This window comes from Pararge aegeria, chromosome 9 (assembly GCF_905163445.1).
Source record: "Pararge aegeria chromosome 9, ilParAegt1.1, whole genome shotgun sequence".
NCBI lineage: Eukaryota > Metazoa > Arthropoda > Insecta > Lepidoptera > Nymphalidae > Pararge > Pararge aegeria.
This window is the reverse complement of record NC_053188.1, coordinates 2,688,951-2,711,495: the sequence shown is the minus strand read 5'-3', so window position 1 is coordinate 2,711,495 and position 22,545 is coordinate 2,688,951. Positions and strand designations below refer to the sequence as shown.

General features: G+C 36.1%; 1 protein-coding gene across 3 annotated transcripts in view; it reads left to right on the top strand.

Moving 5' to 3' along the window:
- Positions 1-16,428, top strand: part of LOC120626160 (aminopeptidase N-like) — a 31,779-nt gene extending 15,351 nt beyond the window's left edge. For 2 of the 3 annotated variants that reach the window (XM_039893511.1, XM_039893514.1), the window contains 13 exons: positions 241-379; positions 1,145-1,300; positions 3,173-3,493; positions 4,393-4,576; positions 5,815-6,050; positions 7,164-7,344; positions 8,166-8,361; positions 9,806-10,080; positions 11,247-11,437; positions 12,394-12,561; positions 13,502-13,715; positions 14,623-14,770; positions 15,940-16,072. In XM_039893511.1, the coding sequence (XP_039749445.1) occupies positions 241-379; positions 1,145-1,300; positions 3,173-3,493; positions 4,393-4,576; positions 5,815-6,050; positions 7,164-7,344; positions 8,166-8,361; positions 9,806-10,080; positions 11,247-11,437; positions 12,394-12,561; positions 13,502-13,715; positions 14,623-14,770; positions 15,940-16,055 (2,525 nt within the window). In that variant the 3' untranslated portion in view covers positions 16,056-16,072. Of the gene's footprint in view, positions 1-240; positions 380-1,144; positions 1,301-3,172; positions 3,494-4,392; positions 4,577-5,814; positions 6,051-7,163; positions 7,345-8,165; positions 8,362-9,805; positions 10,081-11,246; positions 11,438-12,393; positions 12,562-13,501; positions 13,716-14,622; positions 14,771-15,939 lie in introns of all 3 variants that reach the window. The other variant, XM_039893513.1, reaches the window with a different exon arrangement.
- The last annotated feature ends 6,117 nt before the right edge of the window (positions 16,429-22,545 follow it).

Below are 22,545 nucleotides of genomic sequence, written 5' to 3'. Positions count from 1 at the left end.
TTTATTTATTTTATTTTCTATTATTTAAAGCATCAGAAAAGTTTGTTCATGCGTTTAAGTGACCTCTATTTGTCAGAATGTTAAAATATCACATTTTAGCATCAACAACATTCATCTTAATCATTGTCATTATTTAAGTATTTAAAAATTATAGCAGCATAATGATGTTTCTTTAGTAATTTTATTGCATTGTCAGATAATTCTGTAGTGCCACTCGTTACAATAAATTTGTTGTAATAGGTGACCGGTTGATACTTCACTTGGAAACGCCTTTAACTCCTAACGTGGATTACACACTGCATATGGCCTTTCATGGAGAGATTTTGAATACATTAACTGGATTCTATAAGAGCACTTATAAGGAAGACAATGTGGACAAGTAAGTATTTTGTACTCGTGCGTACGTTAGTGCGTGCGTGCGTCCATGCGTATGCGTGCGTGCATGCGTGCGTGCGGCGTAAATAACTCGGTTTGTCTGGAAAGCAATGTTAACGTTACCCATGTTGATTCTATCGATCTATTATGAGGTGGACGTCTTTTGTACTCGCTCCCAACCCCTTAAGAATACTTTATTGAGGGATCTAAAAGTACCTTCGTATGTTGATAGATTGAAAGCTTGATAATCCGTTAGTTGGTTATAGATCCGTTCACAGAAGACCCATTCGGATGATCGGCAACCGTCCCACACTCACATATTATATTTTTTTATAGACTCTGCATCTTCATTGGATTTAATTCTTAGAAGATTAGTGTGAAAGTCCAAATTTGACTTTTCTATGCTCTGTGCCTAGGAAAGTATTATATGCCCCGACAGCTTCTCTAACACTTGGAATAACTTTTACGTTAAAATATGCGTTTCTTAAATTACCCGCAACGCACATTCGAGCAGCAATGGTTTAATAATGAGGTCTTCCAAATTAATTTTAACTTTAAATGTACCCTGTAAGTAATAAAAATATCACTTGCTTCAACGGTGAGAGAAAACATCGTGAGGAAACTCACGAAGTCTAGCAATCCGGTCTGGGCCAGCGTGGTGACTACAGCTTTAATCCTTCTCATTCGTTAATATGATGTACCCTGTAAACAAAAATACTTTAACATTTGTGGTATAAGTAAGAATGAATACTAAAATAGTGTTTTCTAGGCAGTTTGGGGTGACGCAATTCGAGCCAACGTCCGCACGGGCCGCTTTCCCTTGCTTTGACGAGCCAGCATTCAAAGCTAAGTTTGAGATAAGCATCGCCCACAGGCAAAACATCTCCGTGCTGTCCAACATGAAGATTGCCGCCCAGGAACCCATGTAAGTATTTGTTCTTTTTCCTAATACTAAGGAGGCCTTGCAGGGATCGCTATTAATCGATATGTCCGACTTTTGTATTCTTTTTCTTTCTATTCTATTCTTGATGTGTGGTTTGTGTAAGTTTTTCATACACGTGCGTACGTGAGTGCGAGCGTGCGTGCGTGTGCGCGCTTGCGGGCGGGAAATAACTTGTTAATAACTGGGTAAAGTAAAGAGTTATAATAATAAGTACTTATAATAATTATTGTGATCTCTGTGTCAAACATGATTGGAAGCGAGCTGCTTCACTTCACGTAGTTTATTTATTTTCGAGGCTGTGTCATTTAGGGTCTTTGTCTGGGAATATGCCCCTCGAACAACCCCAAATTTGTTTTTGATCTTTCATCCTTAGTCTGTGTTTCGTTTATCTTCGTAAAATTGAAGGACTTTTACTTATACTCGAAGAATTCAGCTGCTACCTTAGAAATCTTGCACTCTATGTTAGCATCAATGTTAACTGGTTAAGCTTAAGCTACTACCATCACTCGGAGCAGTATTATTTAAATATTGTTTGCCTTATGCTTCAGAATTGTAAAGCAAGTTATGTCCCTATTTCTGGGAATACAAGGTAAATAATACAATACTGTAATTTAAAAATATTACTGCTTTACGCGATGGTAACAAGTCATCTCAAAGTCGAAAGGCTATGCCAAAAATATCTTTATTCAAGGTAGCACTTTTGATGCGTACATTACATGAGGTTTACACGGTAGTGAGTCTTTAGGGCTATAATGCTGTAGGGTGACGCGAGATAATTATCTTTACCCGTTACTCGTATTCTTTTGAGATAATCGAGAATAATGGGTTGAGGCGCTATCCCTACTATTTATATAAAAAGAAACAAAATTACTCCATTATAACTAACTCCATAAGAAATATGAGAGTCATAGTACAAATATTACATAATAATGAGGCTAGCAATGCCATATTGGCACCACTTAAGCTTATCAAGAGTGTGGTCAATTTTATTGTGTTGCATTCGGAATCATCATGATATGCGTTTTTCTAATGCTATCAAATACAATTACTAAGTTTATAAAACACGTAGGATCGGTTTTGGATTGTTTCTCGGAAACGTGAGCATTTCCTTTACAAATTTAATGTAATCCGCGGATATCAATCAAAAAGTTACCTGCACCTTGTTTGTTTTTGATATTAAAAATCAAAAAAACAAAATATCTCTTTAGGCCAAATACGCAAATACGCAGGAAGCTGTAATGAGAGGTAAATTTAGAGATTTTAACTTGTTTACTGAAATCCTTAAAGTTAAACTGTTTATAAATTGTAGTTGTATTGGAAATTTAAAGTACTTACGTACTTTAAATTTCCATTACATGTATATCTTGTAGATTTCTTGACCAAAAACAGCAATTAACTAATTGAGCAACTACATACAGCTCCAAAAATCTCTACTGCATTTAAATCAGATGGTTTGAAAACATGTTTTTATTTAGTATGTGAACAATGAGGGCAAGACGACCTAGTTTTTTTTTACTACAATAATCTTTATGGCAGATAACCATACACCTCCGGCTTCCGCCAAATCGTGCCGGAACGCTCAATCGCTAAGCGAAGCGTCTTTGTCGGTAGGGAGGTAACTAGCCAGGGTCAAAGCCTCCCACCAGACCAGAGCCGAGAAAATTCTGAAATTATAAATTCCCTAATTCCTGCCATCCCTCCCTCCCATTACAGAACCATTGCACTCACCTTTGCGCCAGGGAGGTCGCCAAAACCTACTTACTTGTAAATGCCGAGCGCAAAAGACAATCGATTTGCACTGGTTAAGCGACGTTGGTCTCCTCTGAGGTATTAATGGTGCAATTTTTTTTTCAGCGATTCTGAACCTGGATGGCAATGGACACATTTCGATAGATCCGTCCAAATGTCCACTTACCTCGTCGCCTACGTACTATCCGATTTCAAACACCTGGAAACCAGTTACATAAGCAAAGACAATGTGACTAAACCCATCCGTGTGTGGGCGCGGCCATCCCTGATCAAGAATGCCAAATACGCCTTGTCAATAATACCGAAAATTCTGGCGTTTTACGAAGATGTGTTTGGGTTGCCGTATGCTCTTGATAAAGTCGATCTTGTGGCGATACCCGATTTCTCAAATGGCGCTATGGAAAATTGGGGATTAATTACTTTTAGGTAAGTTAAGATATATATATATATATATATATTTTTTTTTTTTTTGTAAGTTAATTGTAAGAAACCCTTTGCATGAATCGCAAAAATTTGTACTTTCCGTATATAAGAAAAAAATTAACAACACGTCTGTGATGACACCGATGATATGTTAGACGTGCGGGGAATAAGGAAGAGATAAGAGAAGGAAGGAATAATAGAAAAGAAATTCACGAAAAAAAGTGTTGAGTTACAAGGGACAGTCATAGGTCCCGGTTATTATACAAATCTTTGATATCATGAAAATTAAGCCTAATTTGCTATAGTGCGCGAAAAGCAGGAGAATCTGTTTAGTGTAATTTATAATTTCTTCAATCCTTACAATCCACACCAAACAGATCTTCGGCAATGTATCTACGCACGCTTCGCTCCGAAACCGGAACATCCTCAGGTGGTGTTGACTTTACAATGAATAATTGTTAAGACAATTGAAGATCTGTTTGGTGTGGAGTATAAGGATTGAAGAAATTAAAAATTACACCATAAAGTTTCTCCTGCTTTTCGCGCACTATAGCAAATAAGGCTTAATTTTCATGATATATCATGCAATGATTATATGATTTCCGTAAGGTAATGCAATCAAAAATCTTTGATAAATAGTTAAAACTCACCTACCCCCTTTAGTGTAGCCTCGTGGGTTTATACTGTTCATTTATGCAATGATAGATGTCGCTACAGTCGCTATAAGACTGATGAAGCACATATTAATTTATAAAAAATTAGGCCTAATATTTTACTGTTGAACAGTTGTCGAAGAACAATTCGTGTGCAACAAGTTAACAAGTCGTGGTCGCGGCGACAAGGTGACGCGTACACAATATTTCTAGCGTCTTGTCACTAAGATATCTATGGTCCAATTCCAGAGAGACCACCTTACTGTACGACGAGAAAGAGGGAGTCCCTCGTCTGAAGCAACACGTGGCCATCGACGTGGCTCACGAGCTGGCCCACCAGTGGTTCGGCAACCTCGTCACCATGAAGTGGTGGACCGACCTGTGGCTCAACGAGGGCTTCGCCACTTATATTGAGTACGTCGGAGTCAATCACGTAAGTTTTTAGCATTGAGAAAATCTAGTTATTGGGAGTTTCAAAGTTATAAAAATAAAATAAAAAAACCACTTATTCTACTACAATAATTATTAATTTCTAAGACACCGGACACCGGACGCCTCTTTGCATCGTAGTCCATGTAGGACTGAAGTGTATCGATAATGCAGTCGTATTTATATCAAAATACCCACCAACTCAATGTCCTCAAAACATTGGTTGTTAATCAAATATAATTCTAATTGTTTTTTGAATACTATCTATTAACTAAAAAAAATATTAGCGTATTTGTAAAAATCCTAATCAATTAAAAAAATATCTGGATATTATGAATTAATAGTTATTAAAAGTTTAGTTATGTATTCACTATATAAATTTACTGAATATGTCATATTGTTATCATACAACTTTTTTTTTTTTTTTTGGTGTATTTATTCCCTAATTTTAATTGACTACTTATCTAGAAACATTATACAAAATTACAATACATAAAATAATTCACTAACTTATAGCATCTACACTAACAAATTTAAATTATAACCATGTCAAAAAATTCAAAATTCATTGATTTCAAGTAGGACTAGTTAATCAGCACTTTTGAAACGTCAAGTCAGTCTATTTGTAGTGACTATACTACCGGTTTGGAAGGCAGATTCCACTGAGAAGAGCCGGCAAGAAACTCAGCAGATTGCTCTTTTCCAACATCATTTTATAGTTTCACAATCTTTGGATTTTTTCTATTCTGTGAGAGGTGAGAGTGGATTGGCCTGCTTCCAAGCAGCCTTGTCGTTAAGGAATTCATTAATCGTGTAGTAACCACGATTAGTTTAATGTGTTTTAATGTATTTTTTAAACTTAGGTAAAGGTAGATCTAATATTACCTTCGATATCATGTTTTAAAAGCATATACAGATATATGACGATATGCAGATATCATTAATTTATGTCCGTTTCTAGTAAGTTGACTGTTTATATCGACTTTTTGTTTATAATTACTTATGTTATATGTGCTTCTATTACTACGTTATTTACATTCAGGACCTTAGGAATAATATTAGATAATTATAGTTAGGTCTCTGTGATTAAAGTGTTTCGGAGCTATCGACGCTTTACTAACTAACTCACTTCTATGTTACATTTTACATGTAATGTACCCATCAAAAGTGTCATATATGTGCCTATTCGAATAAAGAAATATTTGACTTTGACTTTGACTTTTGACTTTAATAAAATGACAGATCACACCCGAATGGAACATTCTGGAAAGTCTCACGAGAGACAAAATGAACCTACTCAAGAACGACGCTCTCAAGAACACCTCACCGGTGTCCAGGCAAGTGGTGGACGCTTCCGAGATATCGCAGAAGTTCGACGAGATATCGTACAATAAAGGCGCCAATCTTATCAGGATGCTCAACCACACGATCTCATATGAACTGTTCCGAGACGCATTGCTTCTGTATCTGAAAAAATGGTGAGTGCTGCATTTAACGTTGGACGTTGGGGTCTTATGGTGCTGGAATGGCGACCCCGCGCCTGTACACGTAGCGTAGGTCGGCCCCCAATGAGGTGTACAGATGACCGTGTATTGTAGAACTCCCTACAAAAGACCTATATCCAGCAGTGGACGTCCATTGGTTGAGGTGATGGTGCTGCATTTAATTACATAATATTTGTTTTGCTAACCCAAATAAACTACATGCATTTCTGGCCTACAACAATTTACCCCACAGGACGGCCCACTGGAAAATGTTTGTATGTTGAAACATGAATGTTTTTCAATGTCTGGGTGTTTATGTAAAGTATGAATAAATATTATTTATTGTACACCAAAGAAAAAAGTAGTTACAGAGATATACACATAGAGCAAAAGAGTACAATTTGGTGGCCTTATCGCTACATAGCGATTTCTTCCAGGCAACCAAAGAAAGAAAAGTCCACCACACGCCCTTGTGAACTTTATGTAGAACTCTCAGGCATGCGGGTTTCCTCGCGATGTTTTCCTTCACTTCTTAAAGCAAGTGATATTTAACTTGTTTAATTAAAAACGCACATAACTTCGAAAAGTTAGTAATGCGTGCCGGGGCCCGAACTCTGCCTGCACGAGAGGAAAGCCGAAGCCTTAATGTTAACCAATGGTATACCATGTTTTTTCCAGCAAGCACTCCACGCATATGACAAGATTAAAAATGCTGTTAAGGCTCATTATCTCGCTCAGTAAAGACGACTATTATTATTTATTTATCTACTCAAACTCATATTTAAATATTTATCGTATGTTAAAATATGTATTAGTATATATATTTTTTTATATTTATTAATAGTATTTGCGTAGTCTGGTTTATGTAATAGTATGTAGAAATTCGTATGTATGTAGTAAATAGTGTACCCCACCTATTCGTTTTTCTTTTTAGTTTTCCTAATCCTAAGGTCCTAAGGATATATTTTGCTTCATCTTTCATGTGTTTATTCTTTTTTTTTTTTCTCGTTTTTCTGAGTGGTGTACAAACAAATAGTATAAATAAAGATTGTGGACTGCCACCAAGTGTAATTATGGCTCTTTTCAGTAAATAACAATATTTTTTAGGAAATACCAGAACGCGGAAGAGAACGACCTGTGGGACGCAATGTCGGAAGCCACAAAGTCAGATCCCTCGCTGAAGGGTCTCTCTGTGAAGGAGTTCATGAACTCGTGGACGCGTCAACCAGGGTACCCGGTCGTGAACGTTAATAGGGATTATGATACGGGCTACGTAACATTCCAACAGGTAACACATTATTGTGATACCAATAAATAGTTTTATAATTAAAAATGGATTATTTCAAATTCCTCATTAAATTATTCAAATTGGACCTATCGTTTACAAGTTACGATGGATATAGAAATGCTAAATGCAAGAAAAATGCAGAGGGCCGCCCGGCCGCGTTTTATATAATTTGGAAATAAAACTGGACCAGGTAGGTGGCGCTGCAATTGGATTCTTGGTTTTTTAAGGTACTTAAACCGATAATAACAGATTTGATGCAGACGAAGTTGCGCGGGTCAGCTAGTATAATAATAATAAATATAAAACCCATTTATTTCTTCATACATTTATATAATTTCATATTTATCCTTAATTTCAAGTATATAAAGTAAAAAATAATAATAACAGAAATAGAACTCCGTTATGAAGAACCCTTTTTCAAGGTCATGGCCTGCTCCAATACTTATCTCTTACTCTCGATACACCGCTAGAGTCAATTGTTTTTCGTGCTTTTGTTAACTGATACCAGGATTTTTGCTTTTTCCCTTTTTCGTTTGTTGCTCCTCCTTTTCCTTTTTTTCAAGATGTCTGGGATCCCGCCAACTCTCAATTTAATAACCGATTAATAAATATCGTTGTGCTGATATTATTTAATAAATTGAATTATTTATCAATTAATTATAAATTTAACTAATTGACTTATTTTTTATTTTACTTTTCCTAAAATTCAATGTCTATTGACCAATTTCCTGTAATCTTTGTTGGTGCTGCCAGGAATTCTTTTTATAAGAGACTATCTATAAATATGCTTATTATATCATTATATAAAATTATGTCTCCAGGAATTGTTCAGAAACTCGCCGGAGCTTTCAAAGAACAAAGATCTGAAGTGGAGAATCCCCATTAGTTACACCACCATGGATGTGCCCACTGGCAACTGGAGCACAAAGCCGAAGTTATGGCTCAATGAGAAGACCTTACGACCGCTATTGCCTGTCAACCAAACACAGGCTTTGTACGTTAATGTGGATGCTATTGGTAAGATATACTATTCATCCTGCCATTGAGGGTTGTCTGGGGATAAGACGGCCTTTGCACATTGACCCCAGCGCCATCTGTCGGGCTGATTTGTGAATCTAAACCATCCAGGGTGCCACCCAAACGCGTAACACAAAATACCAAACCAAAAAATTCATTCAAATCGGTCCAGCTGTTTATGAGCTGTGACATACACACGCACACAAGAAATATATATATATTAGACGAGAATTTTATATATGAGATAAATATATTTTATTTTTATCATTTCTCCTTTTCCCTTTTAATTTGTGCAATAAAGACTTTATCTATCTGTCTACTATAGTCTAATATACCTTAGCTTAATAAAACAATTCACAGGTCGAGGTTTTTCAAAAACGCATAAGCGATATTTGTTACCATAGTCCAGTGACTTAAATACATCTATATTTATGATTAAAAGTTCATGTCATTTAATTACATAGCGTAGCACAAACACTTAATTCGCTCACTGTTCCGATTGACTCTACACGGACCGTCGGCTTTTTTCCTTTGCAGCCCCTCTACATACTAGAAGCCTCACTAGATTCTAAATACCTCAGTAGATACTAGATACCTAACTAGATTCTAGTGACTTCACTAGATGCTAGATACCTCACTAGATTCTAGAAACCTCACTAGATACTAGATACCTCACTAGATTCTAGATACCTTAGTAGATACTAGATACCTCAGTAGATACTAGATACCTTAGTAGATACTAGATACCTCAGTAGATACTAGATACCTCACTAGATGCTAGATACTTCACTAGATACTAGATACCTCACTTGATTCTAGATACCATAGTAGATACAAGATACCTCAGTAGATACTAGATACCTCACTAGATGCTAGATACCTCGGTAGATTCTAGATACCTCACTAGATACTGGATACCTCACTAGATACTGGATACCTTACTTGATAATGGATACCTCACTAGATACTAGATACCTCACTAGATTCTATATACCTCAGTAGATACTAGATACCGCTGTAGATTCTAGATACCTCACTAGATTCTAGATACCTCACTAGATACTAGATACCTCGCTACATACTGGATACCTCACTAGATATTAGATACCTCTCTAGATACTAGATACCTCACTAGATATTAGATACCTCTCTAGATACTAGATACCTCACTAGATTCTAGATACCTCAGTAGATTCTAGATACCTCACTAGATTCTAGATACCTCACTAGATTCTAAATACCTCACTAGATACTAGATACTAGACTAGATTCATAAAAGCAAAAATTCTCCCCCTACACGAGTTATATATCAATTTTAAGGTAGGCAGCAGAATTTTTGCCGTTTCATGCAATTTTCCTGCTGTATGGCAAGAACTGGAATATAAGAATATACCCTGGCAAGAAACCCAGTGCAAGCCGCTGACTACTACTGCACACATTTCAGGCTACTACCGCGTAAACTACGACCAAAGGAACTGGGAGCTGCTGAACGCGGCACTCGAATCCAAAACAATAAGCAGTCCCATAACCAAGGCTCAGTTGATCGACGACGCCTTCAACCTGGCCAAAGCCGGGCGCCTCAACTACAGCTACGCGCTGGGGCTCACCACCTGCGTGATAGACGGCGAGGACTCCAAGATCGTGTGGGAAACGCTGCTCGACAACATATACTACCTGATGTCCAACTTGAGAGCCACTTCTGGGTACATATATTTCCAAGTAAGTGTTAAGTAAGCACTACCAACGTGCGTATTACACGTTTTTAAACATAGCACACACGCATAGACATGGACTGTGTGCTGAGTGCGAGATTTTTCATCTATTCATGATTTAATTTTATAAATTTAAAATGCATATAAAAATTTTCGGAACCGACAGGATTTGATCCTGCGACTCTCTGGCAATCGCTGCAAAACGTTCCAGTTTCTATCTACTTTTTCAAAGGTCACAAATGTCAACATTGCTTTTTTTATAATTTTTATTAGTATTTTTACCTACACTAGGAGGAATAATCAATTTTATTAAACGTTTCCTACTAGACGACGCTACAGTCGCTATTAGACTGATGTGAAAGGCATATACTAATTTCGGCATCGACGGTAGGAGAGCCGTAGCTTAATTAATTAAAGAAAAATAAATATTTTTTTTTATTCTAAAGAGGTCTATTTAAAAATCATCATCATCAATCCATTACTGGCCCACCAACAAACCGGGGCCGATGGCTTCACGTGCTCTCTGGGGCACGGAAAAATGACTTAAAACAATGATCAACATATTATCAAAACAAAACGGTATAAGTGTCATTGGTGGGTGACGCAATAAGGCTCTTATTAGACTACACAGTAAATATATTTACACAATATTTCTTTTTTTTTATGGACATTACTCTCTTTATTCAAAATCAGACTTAAAGTTATAAGTAATAATAATTACAAACTAAACTTAATATTATTATGGCTTTTAATTTAATTTAATTTATTTATAAGACACACCAGCAATTAATTGTAACTACATTCATAAAAAAATTATCGATATACGATCATCTGTTGTAAAAACTTGTTGACAGACTAAATTGTGTTTACAAAATGATGTTGTGAGTTTTAACACCAGTAAAAGTTTAGTTTGTGATTCAAACAGCTTAAAAGAAGTGAATTCAATAAATCTTAATTATCTTGACGCCGCTAAATGAGGTTTTACTTCGCGCCGACATATGAAATAAGCTATTATAACAGATTGATAAGTAATAATAAATTAAAATTTATAATTAAGATTATTTATATTTAATTCACATACAATTTTCTTCCTAAAACTTTCTAGGGTATCCTGAAAGATACCAATATCAGGGTTGGTCATTTGTCTCTTATTTGATATACAACTTTTTTCAGGACTACATGAAACTTTTGCTTAAGAAACAGCTAGAGAAAGTCAACTACGGCCTCGACAAGCCCAAAAATGATAACGAGGCATTCCTCATTGAAAATCTAGTAGTTTCGGAGTGCTTGGTGGAGTCTTCTAGGTGCATAAAATGGACTAAGGACGAATTCGAAAAGTTGATTGCGAATCCAGATTCGACCGAGTAAGTTGTCTTTACTAATATTGATATATGAAATAGAAATAGTATTTATAGGATAGAAGCAGGCGCGTTGCTTTGCTGAATTCCATGACTTATTATGAAAATTAATTTCAATTTTCTACACTCCGCGAAAAGCAGGAGAATCTGTATAGTGTAATTTATAAATAAATAAATATACTACGGCAATACCCACATCGCCATCTAGCCCCAAAGTAAGCGTAGCTTGTGTTATGGGTACTAAGATGACTGATGAATATTTTTTTATGAATAACATACATAAATACTTATAATATACATATAAACACCCAGACACTGAAAAACCTTCATGTTCATCACACATACATTTTCCAGTTGTGGGAATCTGTATTATCATATTTTTCATTTTTCGTATGGATATAGGGTATATATATATGTATATCTGTTAAGTGTCAGTTTAAGAGTACCCTAAACATTACGATTCGCCGAATCGGTGTCGTAACTTCGGATTTAAAGTCGCTAAAAATCACATGAAAGTTTCTGAAACGCTTTTTTTTATCTCTAGGAACCACCTTTTTATTTATTTATTTATTTAATCGAAAAATACAAAAAAAAAAAAAAGTTTTACATTTAAAAGTTGTAAAACAAACTCTTAAGAGTTGTACCGTTACACACTGCGCCGTCGACAATCATTGGTCGTGAATACAATACGCTAAATTCTAAAATTACATTTATGCTAAACAAAACTAACTAGTGATCGTTAACTTATGACAAGTGGCTGTAAATAATAAGTACTTAACAAAAATTTACAGCTAAATGTTGGTAGTATAAAAATAAGTACTTAGATGAAGAAATGTATAAGGAGAGTACAAACAATTTGTAAACGCATCAAGACCTTACAGTATACAGGTGGTTTCTATATCACTAGGAATCAGTTTAAAGCAATTCGAAGCTAATTGAAAACGGGCGTCCGTTTGTTTCAGCCTGCCGAACTACCTCCGTTCGCTGGTGTACAACATGGCCATCAAACACGGCGGGCGCCGCGAGTTTGAGCTTCTCTGGGACCTGTACCTCAACGCCACCGAGCCCAACACCCAGCACACGATACTGTCCAACCTGCCCGCGACACGAGTGGAGTCTCTGATTACCCTGTGAGCATTCCTAACTTACTTCCTAATTAAATTGCGGAACCTGACCCGACGATAGAGTCGTTGTTTTTGCTCTGTTTCCGAAGTTACATTAAAGAGTAGTAACAATTAGAGCATCTATGTAAAATATTGAATAATTAATTTTCAGATGAATGAATGAATATACTTTTATTTTATAACACACCACAAAAAGTACATAAAAAAAGAAAAGTATAACAAAACAACGTATACAATTTGGCGGCCTTATCGCTTCATAGCGATTTCTTTCAGGCAACCAATGGCGAAGATGTTACGGCGATACATAAAAGTAAAAAAAAAGGTGGTGCATATATACCCATAAAATAAATGTTTCATTACTTAAATAAATCTATATAATATTTGTAACTAAAGAAAAATAAATAAATAAGTATCTACAATTATAAATATAATATATAAAAATGATATTTACTTACAAATAATATAATAAATTTAATATGAAAATAAATCAATTGAATAAATAACTATCCTCAAACATAAATAATAAAAAATTAAAAAAAAAAAGAAGAAGAAGGGAGCATTGAAATATCACTCGTCGTCAGGTGATTGAGATGTATTTGGTTAATAAATTAATACTGAATTTCGAAAAGTCGTGGAACAAAAGATGCTAGTTTTAATGAACAGTGGAACACAAGAGCCTTCGGTTATTTTTCATTGAACCCTGTATAAAGTGCTTTCAAATTATCCACCTAACAAATGTAAACAAACAAACAAAAGGTCGTTCGCCCAGTGAAGGGGTAACAAACATTTTAGTTTTCAATTAAAATTTTAATATTTTTTTTCCGTTGTAACCTAACCTAAAATGTTAAGGACCTGCCATTTGTTTGTTTAAATTTGGTCCGCAGATAAACTGGCCGCACTTTACCTAACTTCCGTCCAACAATTATAACCACGGTATTGTTTTTAGATTGCTAGAAAAAAGTCTCACAGACATACCAAATCAGAGCGCGTCGATTCTGTGGGCGGTCGACCCGCCGGTGGGCACTAAGATCGCCCAAGAGTTCCTAATGGAACGCTTCGACCAAGTGTACGAAAAGTTCACCAAGATAGACACGTTCATGTTCCCGATTGTTCTGAACTCCGCCTTCGGGAACATCGCGACAAACGCCGATTTGGATAAGGTGGGTTTCATTTAGACAAATCAACCAACCAGTGTAGTGGTTAGAAAGGTAGGTAGGTTTTAAAGACCCTGGCGCAAAGGTGAGCGCTGTTAATATAAGTAGGAGGTCCCGGGAAGCAGGCGTTACTTTCATTACATACTTAATCCATAATATATTATGAAAATTAAGCTTAACTTGCTATACCCCGCGAACAGCAGGAGAATCTGTTTAGTGTAATTTATAATTACTTCAATCTGTATACTACACCACACAGATCCTCGGCAATGTACCCTCTACGCACGTTTCGCTCCGAAACCGGAGCATCCTCAGGAGATGATGACTTTACAATGAATAATTGTTAAGTCTTAACAATGGATGAATGGGAATTTATAATTTCTGAATTTTTATAATTTATAATTTCTGAATGGGAATTTATAACTTCTGAATTTTCTGTCCGGTGGGAGGCCTTTACCGAGGCTAGTTTCCATCCTACCGACAAATTTAGTGATTAGATTTAGTGTTCCGGTGCGATGTTGCGTACAAACCGATTAGGGTTATGACTACCATGTTCCCTAACAGGTTAGCCCGCTAACATCTTAGACTGTATCATTACTTACCACCAGGTAAAATTGCAGTCAAAGGCTAACGTGTAGAGGAATAAAAAAAAAACTCTGAATATCGTCTACGAAATGTAAATTAAGCATTTGTGTGTTAAATTGTAAATTGTTGATGTTGGAAAAGGGGAAACTGCTGAGTTTCTTGCCGGCTTCTTCTCGGTAGAATTTGCCTTCAGAACTAGTGGTAAAGTCACTACAAACAGACAGACTTGACGTGCCGTAAAAGTGCAGAATAAGCCTACGCAAGTCTAGTTAAAAAAATAATTTTGGAACAAAAATGCATGTTTTTAAACTAAAACGCTTTTTTACAGCTAAAACGCTTTGCACTTCAAAACAAGGAGAAATTGATGCCCATGTCGCAAACCCTGCAGAAGATAATCGACAGCGCCGTACTGCGCATCAATTGGATCAAGAAATACTCGGCTGGCATCAATGAGTGGTTAAAACAGTATGTCACCGGTGAGACACACTTTTTTTTATTTCATCATCATGACAAACAATAAAAGTCCATTGCTGGGTGGGCCACCATATCAAATATTATTAAAATACCATACTTTTTGGCTCTCGCGGCTCCCAGCCGATGTTATCTGTCAACCTCGTCGAAGTATTCCGAACGCTGCGTTTACAGGTGTGAGGTCCAACGTCTATAGGTTTTCCGAGTATTTGTTGTTTAATAAATTATATACAATTTTACAATAAATTACCGGTTGATATCTTGGGGATGTCACTAAAAAGTTCAAAGTTTGTATTAAGCGAAAGCTTATACAAAACTCCTATTATAGCATAAAGTAGTTACCACCATCCCCTTACAATTATATAAACATCCCTACTAATATTATAAATGTCAATGTAAGTTTGTTAGTTACGCTTTCTCGCTAAAACTACTTAACCGATCCTCATGAAACTTTGTACACATATTCTTGGAAGTGTTAGAAGTAATACTTAGGATCAGGATACTTTTTATCCCGACATTAAGCTCGGTTCCTTTGGGAGAGGGGATGAAAGTGTCTGACGATTTTACAAAATAACTCCGACAAATTATAACCGATTTAAATAATTATTTTTCTACTATAGAGTTTATTATATGTTTTTAATTTTGACCAAACTTTGTGTAGATCTGATGTATGTGGTTGGAGATAGAGGAAAGAACTCCTCAGCGGACAGTAGCAAAACCCTCATTTAAGGCTTAGCGACACTGAATACTTTAATCTTTTTAGAACTACAACTAAATTGGATGCCACATCAGTCGCGGGCAACAGCTAGTATTATATATATGAACGCTTCATAAATGCTTGTGATAGGCCTACATGAATGAAGAAATTTTCCCTAAAATATTCCCTACTTGGTCGATACACGTACGAAACGCTTCGCATCTTCGTTTCTGATCCGCACTGCTAGGATCTTGAATGCCCTTCCAGCTTCCATTTCCCCCAGTACCTACAACATGAGTACCTTCAAATCAAGAGTGAATAGGCATCTTCTAGGCAAGCGCGCTCCACCTTAGGTTGCATCATCGCTTACCATCAGATGTGATTGCAGTCAAGCGCTCGTCTATAAACATAAAAATTCTATTGCTCGTCTAGGAATTTAAAACATTTTACCTAAAATAATGTTTTTTTTTTTTACAGAGAACGCAACGCACAACCACACCAACACGACTCCGGCGCCGACGCTAACTCAAAACATTACCATAAACATCACACCAAGCACTAGCCCAACGTCTAGTCCGCTACTTGATATTTAGTTCTATTAATATGCGCGTATCACCGTCCAAAGATAAAATAAACTAGATAATATCTTAAACTAAAATATTTGAATCCTTAAAATGTAGGCTATGCTTAGGGATTTAAACCCATTTAAACTTATGTTATTTTTCAAGGACGATTTTTTGTATCGCCCAATAACATCTAACTGTGGGCTAGTTACTTCGGTTTTTGTAATATAGTAAAACTATTAAAAACTTCAAATTAGGAAAATTAAGCTAAATTTGCTGTACTCCGCGAAAAGTAGGAGAATCTGATCTTCGACAATTGTACCCTAATGACAAGGTACCTTAGAGGACAGGTGTGTAAAGATTGAAGAAATTATAAATTACACCATACAGATTCTCCTACTTTTCGCGGAGTACAGCAAGTTAAGCTTAATTTCCATAATATATCATGGAATTCCGCAAATTAACGCCTGCTTCTATCCAATATTTAAAAATTCAAAAGTCAGTAAAAGATTATTTAGTAGGTAGTTGAAAAATTATAATTTTTTTTTTTTTAGTAAATTTAACATACATACTTACTTAACTAAAAAAGATAATTACTTACAGGGATTTAAATCCCTAGATAGTTTATTACACGCAAGTCATGTCAATCGTTAAAAAGTCAAAAGTCAAAAATATCTTTATTCGGGTAGGTAGGGTAGCACTTTTGATGCGTACATAAGAATACACGGTAGTGAGATGATGGCGATGAGTACATTCGTAAACTTAAAACTAAAGCTAGACAATACTATTTATAATACCAGAGGTTTAAATCTATACAATGAAGTACGTTTAACTGAATTACATCCCTAGATGTAGTATGTTATGCTCAAGAGATTTAAATTTCTTTTAAATTGTTTTAAGTTGTCTTCAGGGATTTGAATTAAATGTTTGGGTTTATCTCCAAACTCGCCGAACCTATAGGCGACACAGTTGTCGATGTATACATTAAAGTCGATGTACACAATTGTCTATGAGTGTTATCTAAAAACCTCTATCGAGCTGTAAGCAATAATTTGTTTATTCAGTTGTCATCTTATATAAATAATGAGCCATTACCAAAACTTTAACGTTTTTATGTTTCTTTTTACTTCCTTTGTTCATGGAAAAACCTTTTCAAAAAATAACCATTTCGGAGACGAGGACAAATCGATAGCGCTGATAGCGGTTTGTGTTGAAATTTCAGGAAAATTGAAACCAATTTCTAATGGGCAACGGTTCAGTATTGGTCAAATAATTATTTTGCAAAATAACTATTTCTACCTTTCCTCCCAAGGTACGGTGTGTCTGACTCGTACTTTTCAGGTTTTTCATAAAATGAAGGTATTGGCTTTACGACATTTGTAAAGCACATGTGAACAAGCAGCGAGCAGTCCTTAGCGGACCAGAGAAAAATGTTAAAATTCAAAAATGTTATGTTTAAATGTTTATAATATGTAGTGATGGGACCTAAAGGTACCCTGCGATGCCTCAGGACTCGGCTTAAGTTGACGTTTCGCACTGAGTGAACTTTTGGTCTAGGGTTTAGTCCGAACGCATTCTAGGCAGGTAAGGACGCACGTCCGTGCAACGTCAGTAAGGCAACGAACGGAACAGAGGATTCTGGGGTCCCCCGTGCCCGCAACGCCAGCGGAAGGCATAGTACGAAGCTGTCTCACACATCTCTAGTACTCTTTACCAATTGTTTTCTTTTTAAACTCAAAAATGCACAAAAAACGTGAAACATGTTTTTTTTTGGCAATAATTGCTTTAACTGAGTCTTTTATTTATATACGCAAATCGAATTCAAAAGAATTATATATCTTGCAAAATACAAATGAAATGAAATATTTTAAAATAGTCGGAATCCGATACCCGATATAAAACCCTTCCTTTATTTTATTCCCGTGTTGCGACATTTATCGTTTCCAATCCAAATGTGTAATATGTAATTTAAACAAAATGTAAGTATGTCATATTATATACACGAAATGTATAATAATATGTAGTGTATAATTTATACAAATTGTATGTTATTTAGATTAAGAGCTCTCTTAAATTTTTGAAAATCAATTTGTTATTACAATATGGTCGGTACTTATTGGTAACTAATTCTATGTTTGTTATTAATGAAAAAAAAAATGTTCCGAGTGCCACAGTTTGTTATAATTTTGTATAAAAAGTATGAAATCAGAAGCATTTTTCGTTGACGTTAGATTATACTGTCGAGAAAAATCTTATCTACTCATCCACATTCTGTAACATTAGTTCAAGTGCCTACGAGTGCGTACGAGTATGGAAATACTTGAACATAGTTTTTTTATACATATTGATTTGAACATAGAGTAAAAATTGGATTTTTCTTGCATTGCATTAAGGCCTAAAATTCTTTAGCCCGACTTAAAGAGACATTTTAAATATCTCGAGAAGAGATAAATTTGAGTGGACTGGACATTTTTAAAATAATATCAGAAGTTCGGGATTTGCGATTGCGATAGAATAATGAAATTTCGGTTGCCAGCGAGCCAATCTGGTACAAAAGCGAATGTAGCGTTAGGACAAGCTTTGCTCGCTCGCAATCGAGTAGTTTACTCGAGTATTAATATCTTTATCATCAAAATCAGATGGACTTAATGCCACTCTTTTTAGTGTCGCTAATCCTGTACTTTTGTTTTTTGTTTTACAAACATTCTGTCTAAAGCCCGAGCTACTGAATTGTAGGTAAATTTGAGCGTTAACACACTGCAAATAAGATACATGTTACTCCGATTTTCAAGTATTCCCTTACTCGAAAACGACTCTTCGATTGCAAGCGAACCAATCTTGTCCTAAGGCTACATAATACGGATGAGTCCAACGCATTATGCTTTTGAAGACTTTATACAAAAATACATAGCGCATTGGGTAGAAACTCGACTTCACCTTCGGGGGGTCGTGTTTGTACCCCAGCTCCCGATCCCACCTCTAACTTTTGAAAGTTATGTGCGTTTTAAGTATTTAAAATATCACTTGCTTTAACGGTGAAGGAAAACATCGTGAGGAAACCTGCATGCCTGAGAGTTCTACATAATGTTCTCAAAGGTGTGTGGAGTCCACCAATCCGCACTGGGCCAGCGTGGTGGCCTACGGCCTTAACCCTTCTCACTGAGGGTGGAGACCGTGCTCTGTAGTGGGATGATGATAAAAAAGTATGAAATCCTGTCGTTAAAAATGCCTATGTATGTTTTACAAGTGGTTGCCTCATTTTGATTATTACTGACATTCTTTGTCAATGTGGAAGGTCCCGGGTTTGATCCCCGGAACGGGCAATTTGGGAATTCATAATTTCTGAATTTTCTCTGCTCTGGTCTGGTGGCTTCAGCCGTATCTTGATACCACCATACCGACAAAAGCCTTCAGCGATTTAGCAGTACGATGTACCTTAGGTACCTATTAGGGGTATCGGTTTAATATAGTTGCCATTCCCCGAAAAGGATAACCCGCCACCATCTTAGACTGCGTGATCACTTACTGTCAGGTGAGATTGCAATCAAGGGCTAACTGTCAGTGGAATATAAAAATACTGACGTTAAATCATAACGGCGGCAGTCAGTACTATAATGATGTGTATTGTGTTAATTCATTCCAAATATATTAGCTACTTGTTTGTTTTGTTATTTTTAGTCCATATATAAATAGAGTAAGACTGGCCGCACGTTGGCTACTATCGCTAGGGGAACTCGCTTTTATGAAAATTAAGCTTAGTTTCTACGCAAGAAACGTCTTGTGGGGCTTAGAAGTTTGTAAAGCAAGTTGCTTGCTGTAGTTTATTACGCAATACAAGACACGAAATTTCGCGCGACGCGATTTATACCGTGTCCGGAACGCAAAGGTGAGATTTTGATACATTCGTTTTTAATATACCTCTGATATTTAGGGTATTATCTGATTAGAATGTTTGGAGTTTCGCTCTCTGTACATTTTCTACGTGAAATAACGATTATGCAACTAAATGTTCAGTAATATGTGGTCGCTTCGTCCATCTATAAGTAGTTCAAGCGTCTGTAGTAGCCCATGTGTGGCGAGCCTAAAATAAATTTTGTAGTTCCTATTAGTAAAAACAACGTCTCTAATTGTTAGCCGCCATTAAAAAGGAGTATAGAACTCCTGTTTTCTGTTGCGTATATTTTTAAATCACAATTTAAACTATAGGAGATATAATGTAAGTAAAGAATGTTGTCTAAATATATTAATTTGATAAAAAATTAAATATAAATCATTGAGTACTTTTTTATTTGTGTATCTCTTTAGGTAAGCATTCTTTCATGATCTTCAACATTCGTAATCGATCTTTACCAATATTATATAGAGGAAAGATAAATTTGTTTGTTTTGTACCGTATAGGCTCCGAAAGTACTGGACCTATTTTAATCATATCTTCGCCAAAAGAAAGCAGTGTCTATCTCAAAGTAACAGGCTATAATTTTTTGACGTGACAACGTCTTATAATTCGATGGAGCCGGCTGCACGCACGAAAAAACGACGTAGGCGGCGTTACCTCGCTCTGAGGCGTTCCATTCAAGGCTTGAAGTGCAAGCGAGAGCGCGGAACGACCAACAAAGAGGCACAGTCGGCCTCTGCGTTCGACATCTGTCTTCTCTCCTACTTGAATGAGCGATGCCTCCGCGTGGACAGCTTCTATACAATAATACATTTACATGTTTTCGGCAAGGGTGAAGTGTAGTGAAAAGTGAATGTGATGTCAATTGTTTATAGCAACGATAATATCTATCAAACAAATAAAATTAAAATTTTCTTTTGAAAAATGCAACCATTCCATCAGTATTTTCTACGACGTTGTCACGTTCAACTATCGTCAGTAAGTTGACTTTACAGTCAACCAATTTTTTTTTAAATGGAGGTCTTAAAAAAAGTTGTAAACGAATGTAAACCAAAGTAGCAAAAATACACAACTTAAAAATATCTGTATAACTTCATTTAAATTGAATGCCACATGTCCCTCAAATAACCTGAATTCTTTAATAACAAAAGCCGACGAAGTCGCGGGCACCAGCTAGTACCCTAAAAAGTAGCAAAAATACACAACTTTAAAATATCTGTTTGTATGACTTCATTTAAATTGAATGCCACAAGTAACCGGAATGCTTTAAAACTAAAACGGACGTAGTCGCGGGCACCAGCTAGTACCCTAACCGTAAATGCGGTTTTTTTTAATAATGATTTAATTTGAAATTAACCTGGTCCCATTTACGTTGTTTGGGGATCTCATACGCCTCGCCTAAAATTAGTCGATTGTGACAAAGTAGAATTGGGCATCCGTCGGTCACTGCTCCTGTCAATAAAAACGATCAGTTTCCGTCAAACTTAAAATCAAAAGTTAAATCAACTCAATTTTTTTTTATAAGGTGCTCTCAGTTGATTAAGTATCGTTAAGTCTGAAGTGAGGGGGTTGAGGAGTTCTGTCCTCATACCGTGTGGTGACTGCAGGTCAGGTTACTGTAGCCACCTCCTCTTGCCTCGGGCGTCGTACGAGTCGACTAAATGAATAAACCACAAACGAAAGCATCCTCTGGAAAGACTTTAATAGTATATCTGTGCTACTGAAAGTGTGTGTGTGACCAGCGCGGTGATTGTGAGCTAACCCTGCTTTTGGGAGAGGCCCTTAGTCAGGCGGACTGATAAAGTCAATGATGATGATTCAAAAGTTAACTGATCAAATTAAACGTAACTTATAAGCTTCAAATACCCAATTCAATTTCTTGCTTAAAGATCGTTAAAAAAATAGATCAATCTCCCAAAAGATCGAAGTGAAGTATTTCGTGCGGATTAAGTCAACTTAGAAGCGATATTTTAAGACTGGATATATTAGTATTGCTTCTTCGTTGACCCCGTGTTCCCCTGCACTACGTGAAAGCATAAAGCGACCTCTAACTTATTTGTTTATTTACGCTAAAGCAGGGTGTTCCCATTATCCGCTATAATTTCCCTATCTTCCCCTACACAGACAGTATAAAACATATAATACAAAGATATTAAAGTTCCCGCGATTAAAATTTTAAATAAATCGTCCAGGTACAATTTTAGTTAGTACCTAATATAGATAACATGAAGCTCCCATTCCAGTGCCCTAATTTGAATATTGTCGACGATGAGGCTATATTGTGTGCGATGGAATAGCTTCATAGAAAGCTGAAATGCTTTTCGCTGGAATCTCAAGAAAGATACAATTTTAGATACTTTCCAATACCTTTTTCGTATCCAGGTACCTATTTTGATACTTTAATTGTTGCGCCAAGATAGACTAGATAAGTTTAACTAAAATATTTATATGATTGATATCTGGAAATAACAAATTATTAAAAAAAAAATTATTAAGTATCGTGTTTTTTTTAGCCAACATCCTTTTTTTTATTTTGTTGAAGAATCTTGTTTCAGAAAAACAGACCTACTTCGGTATTACGAGGTCATGGCCACGTCACATTTTCCAACATGGCGGCGTAGCAAT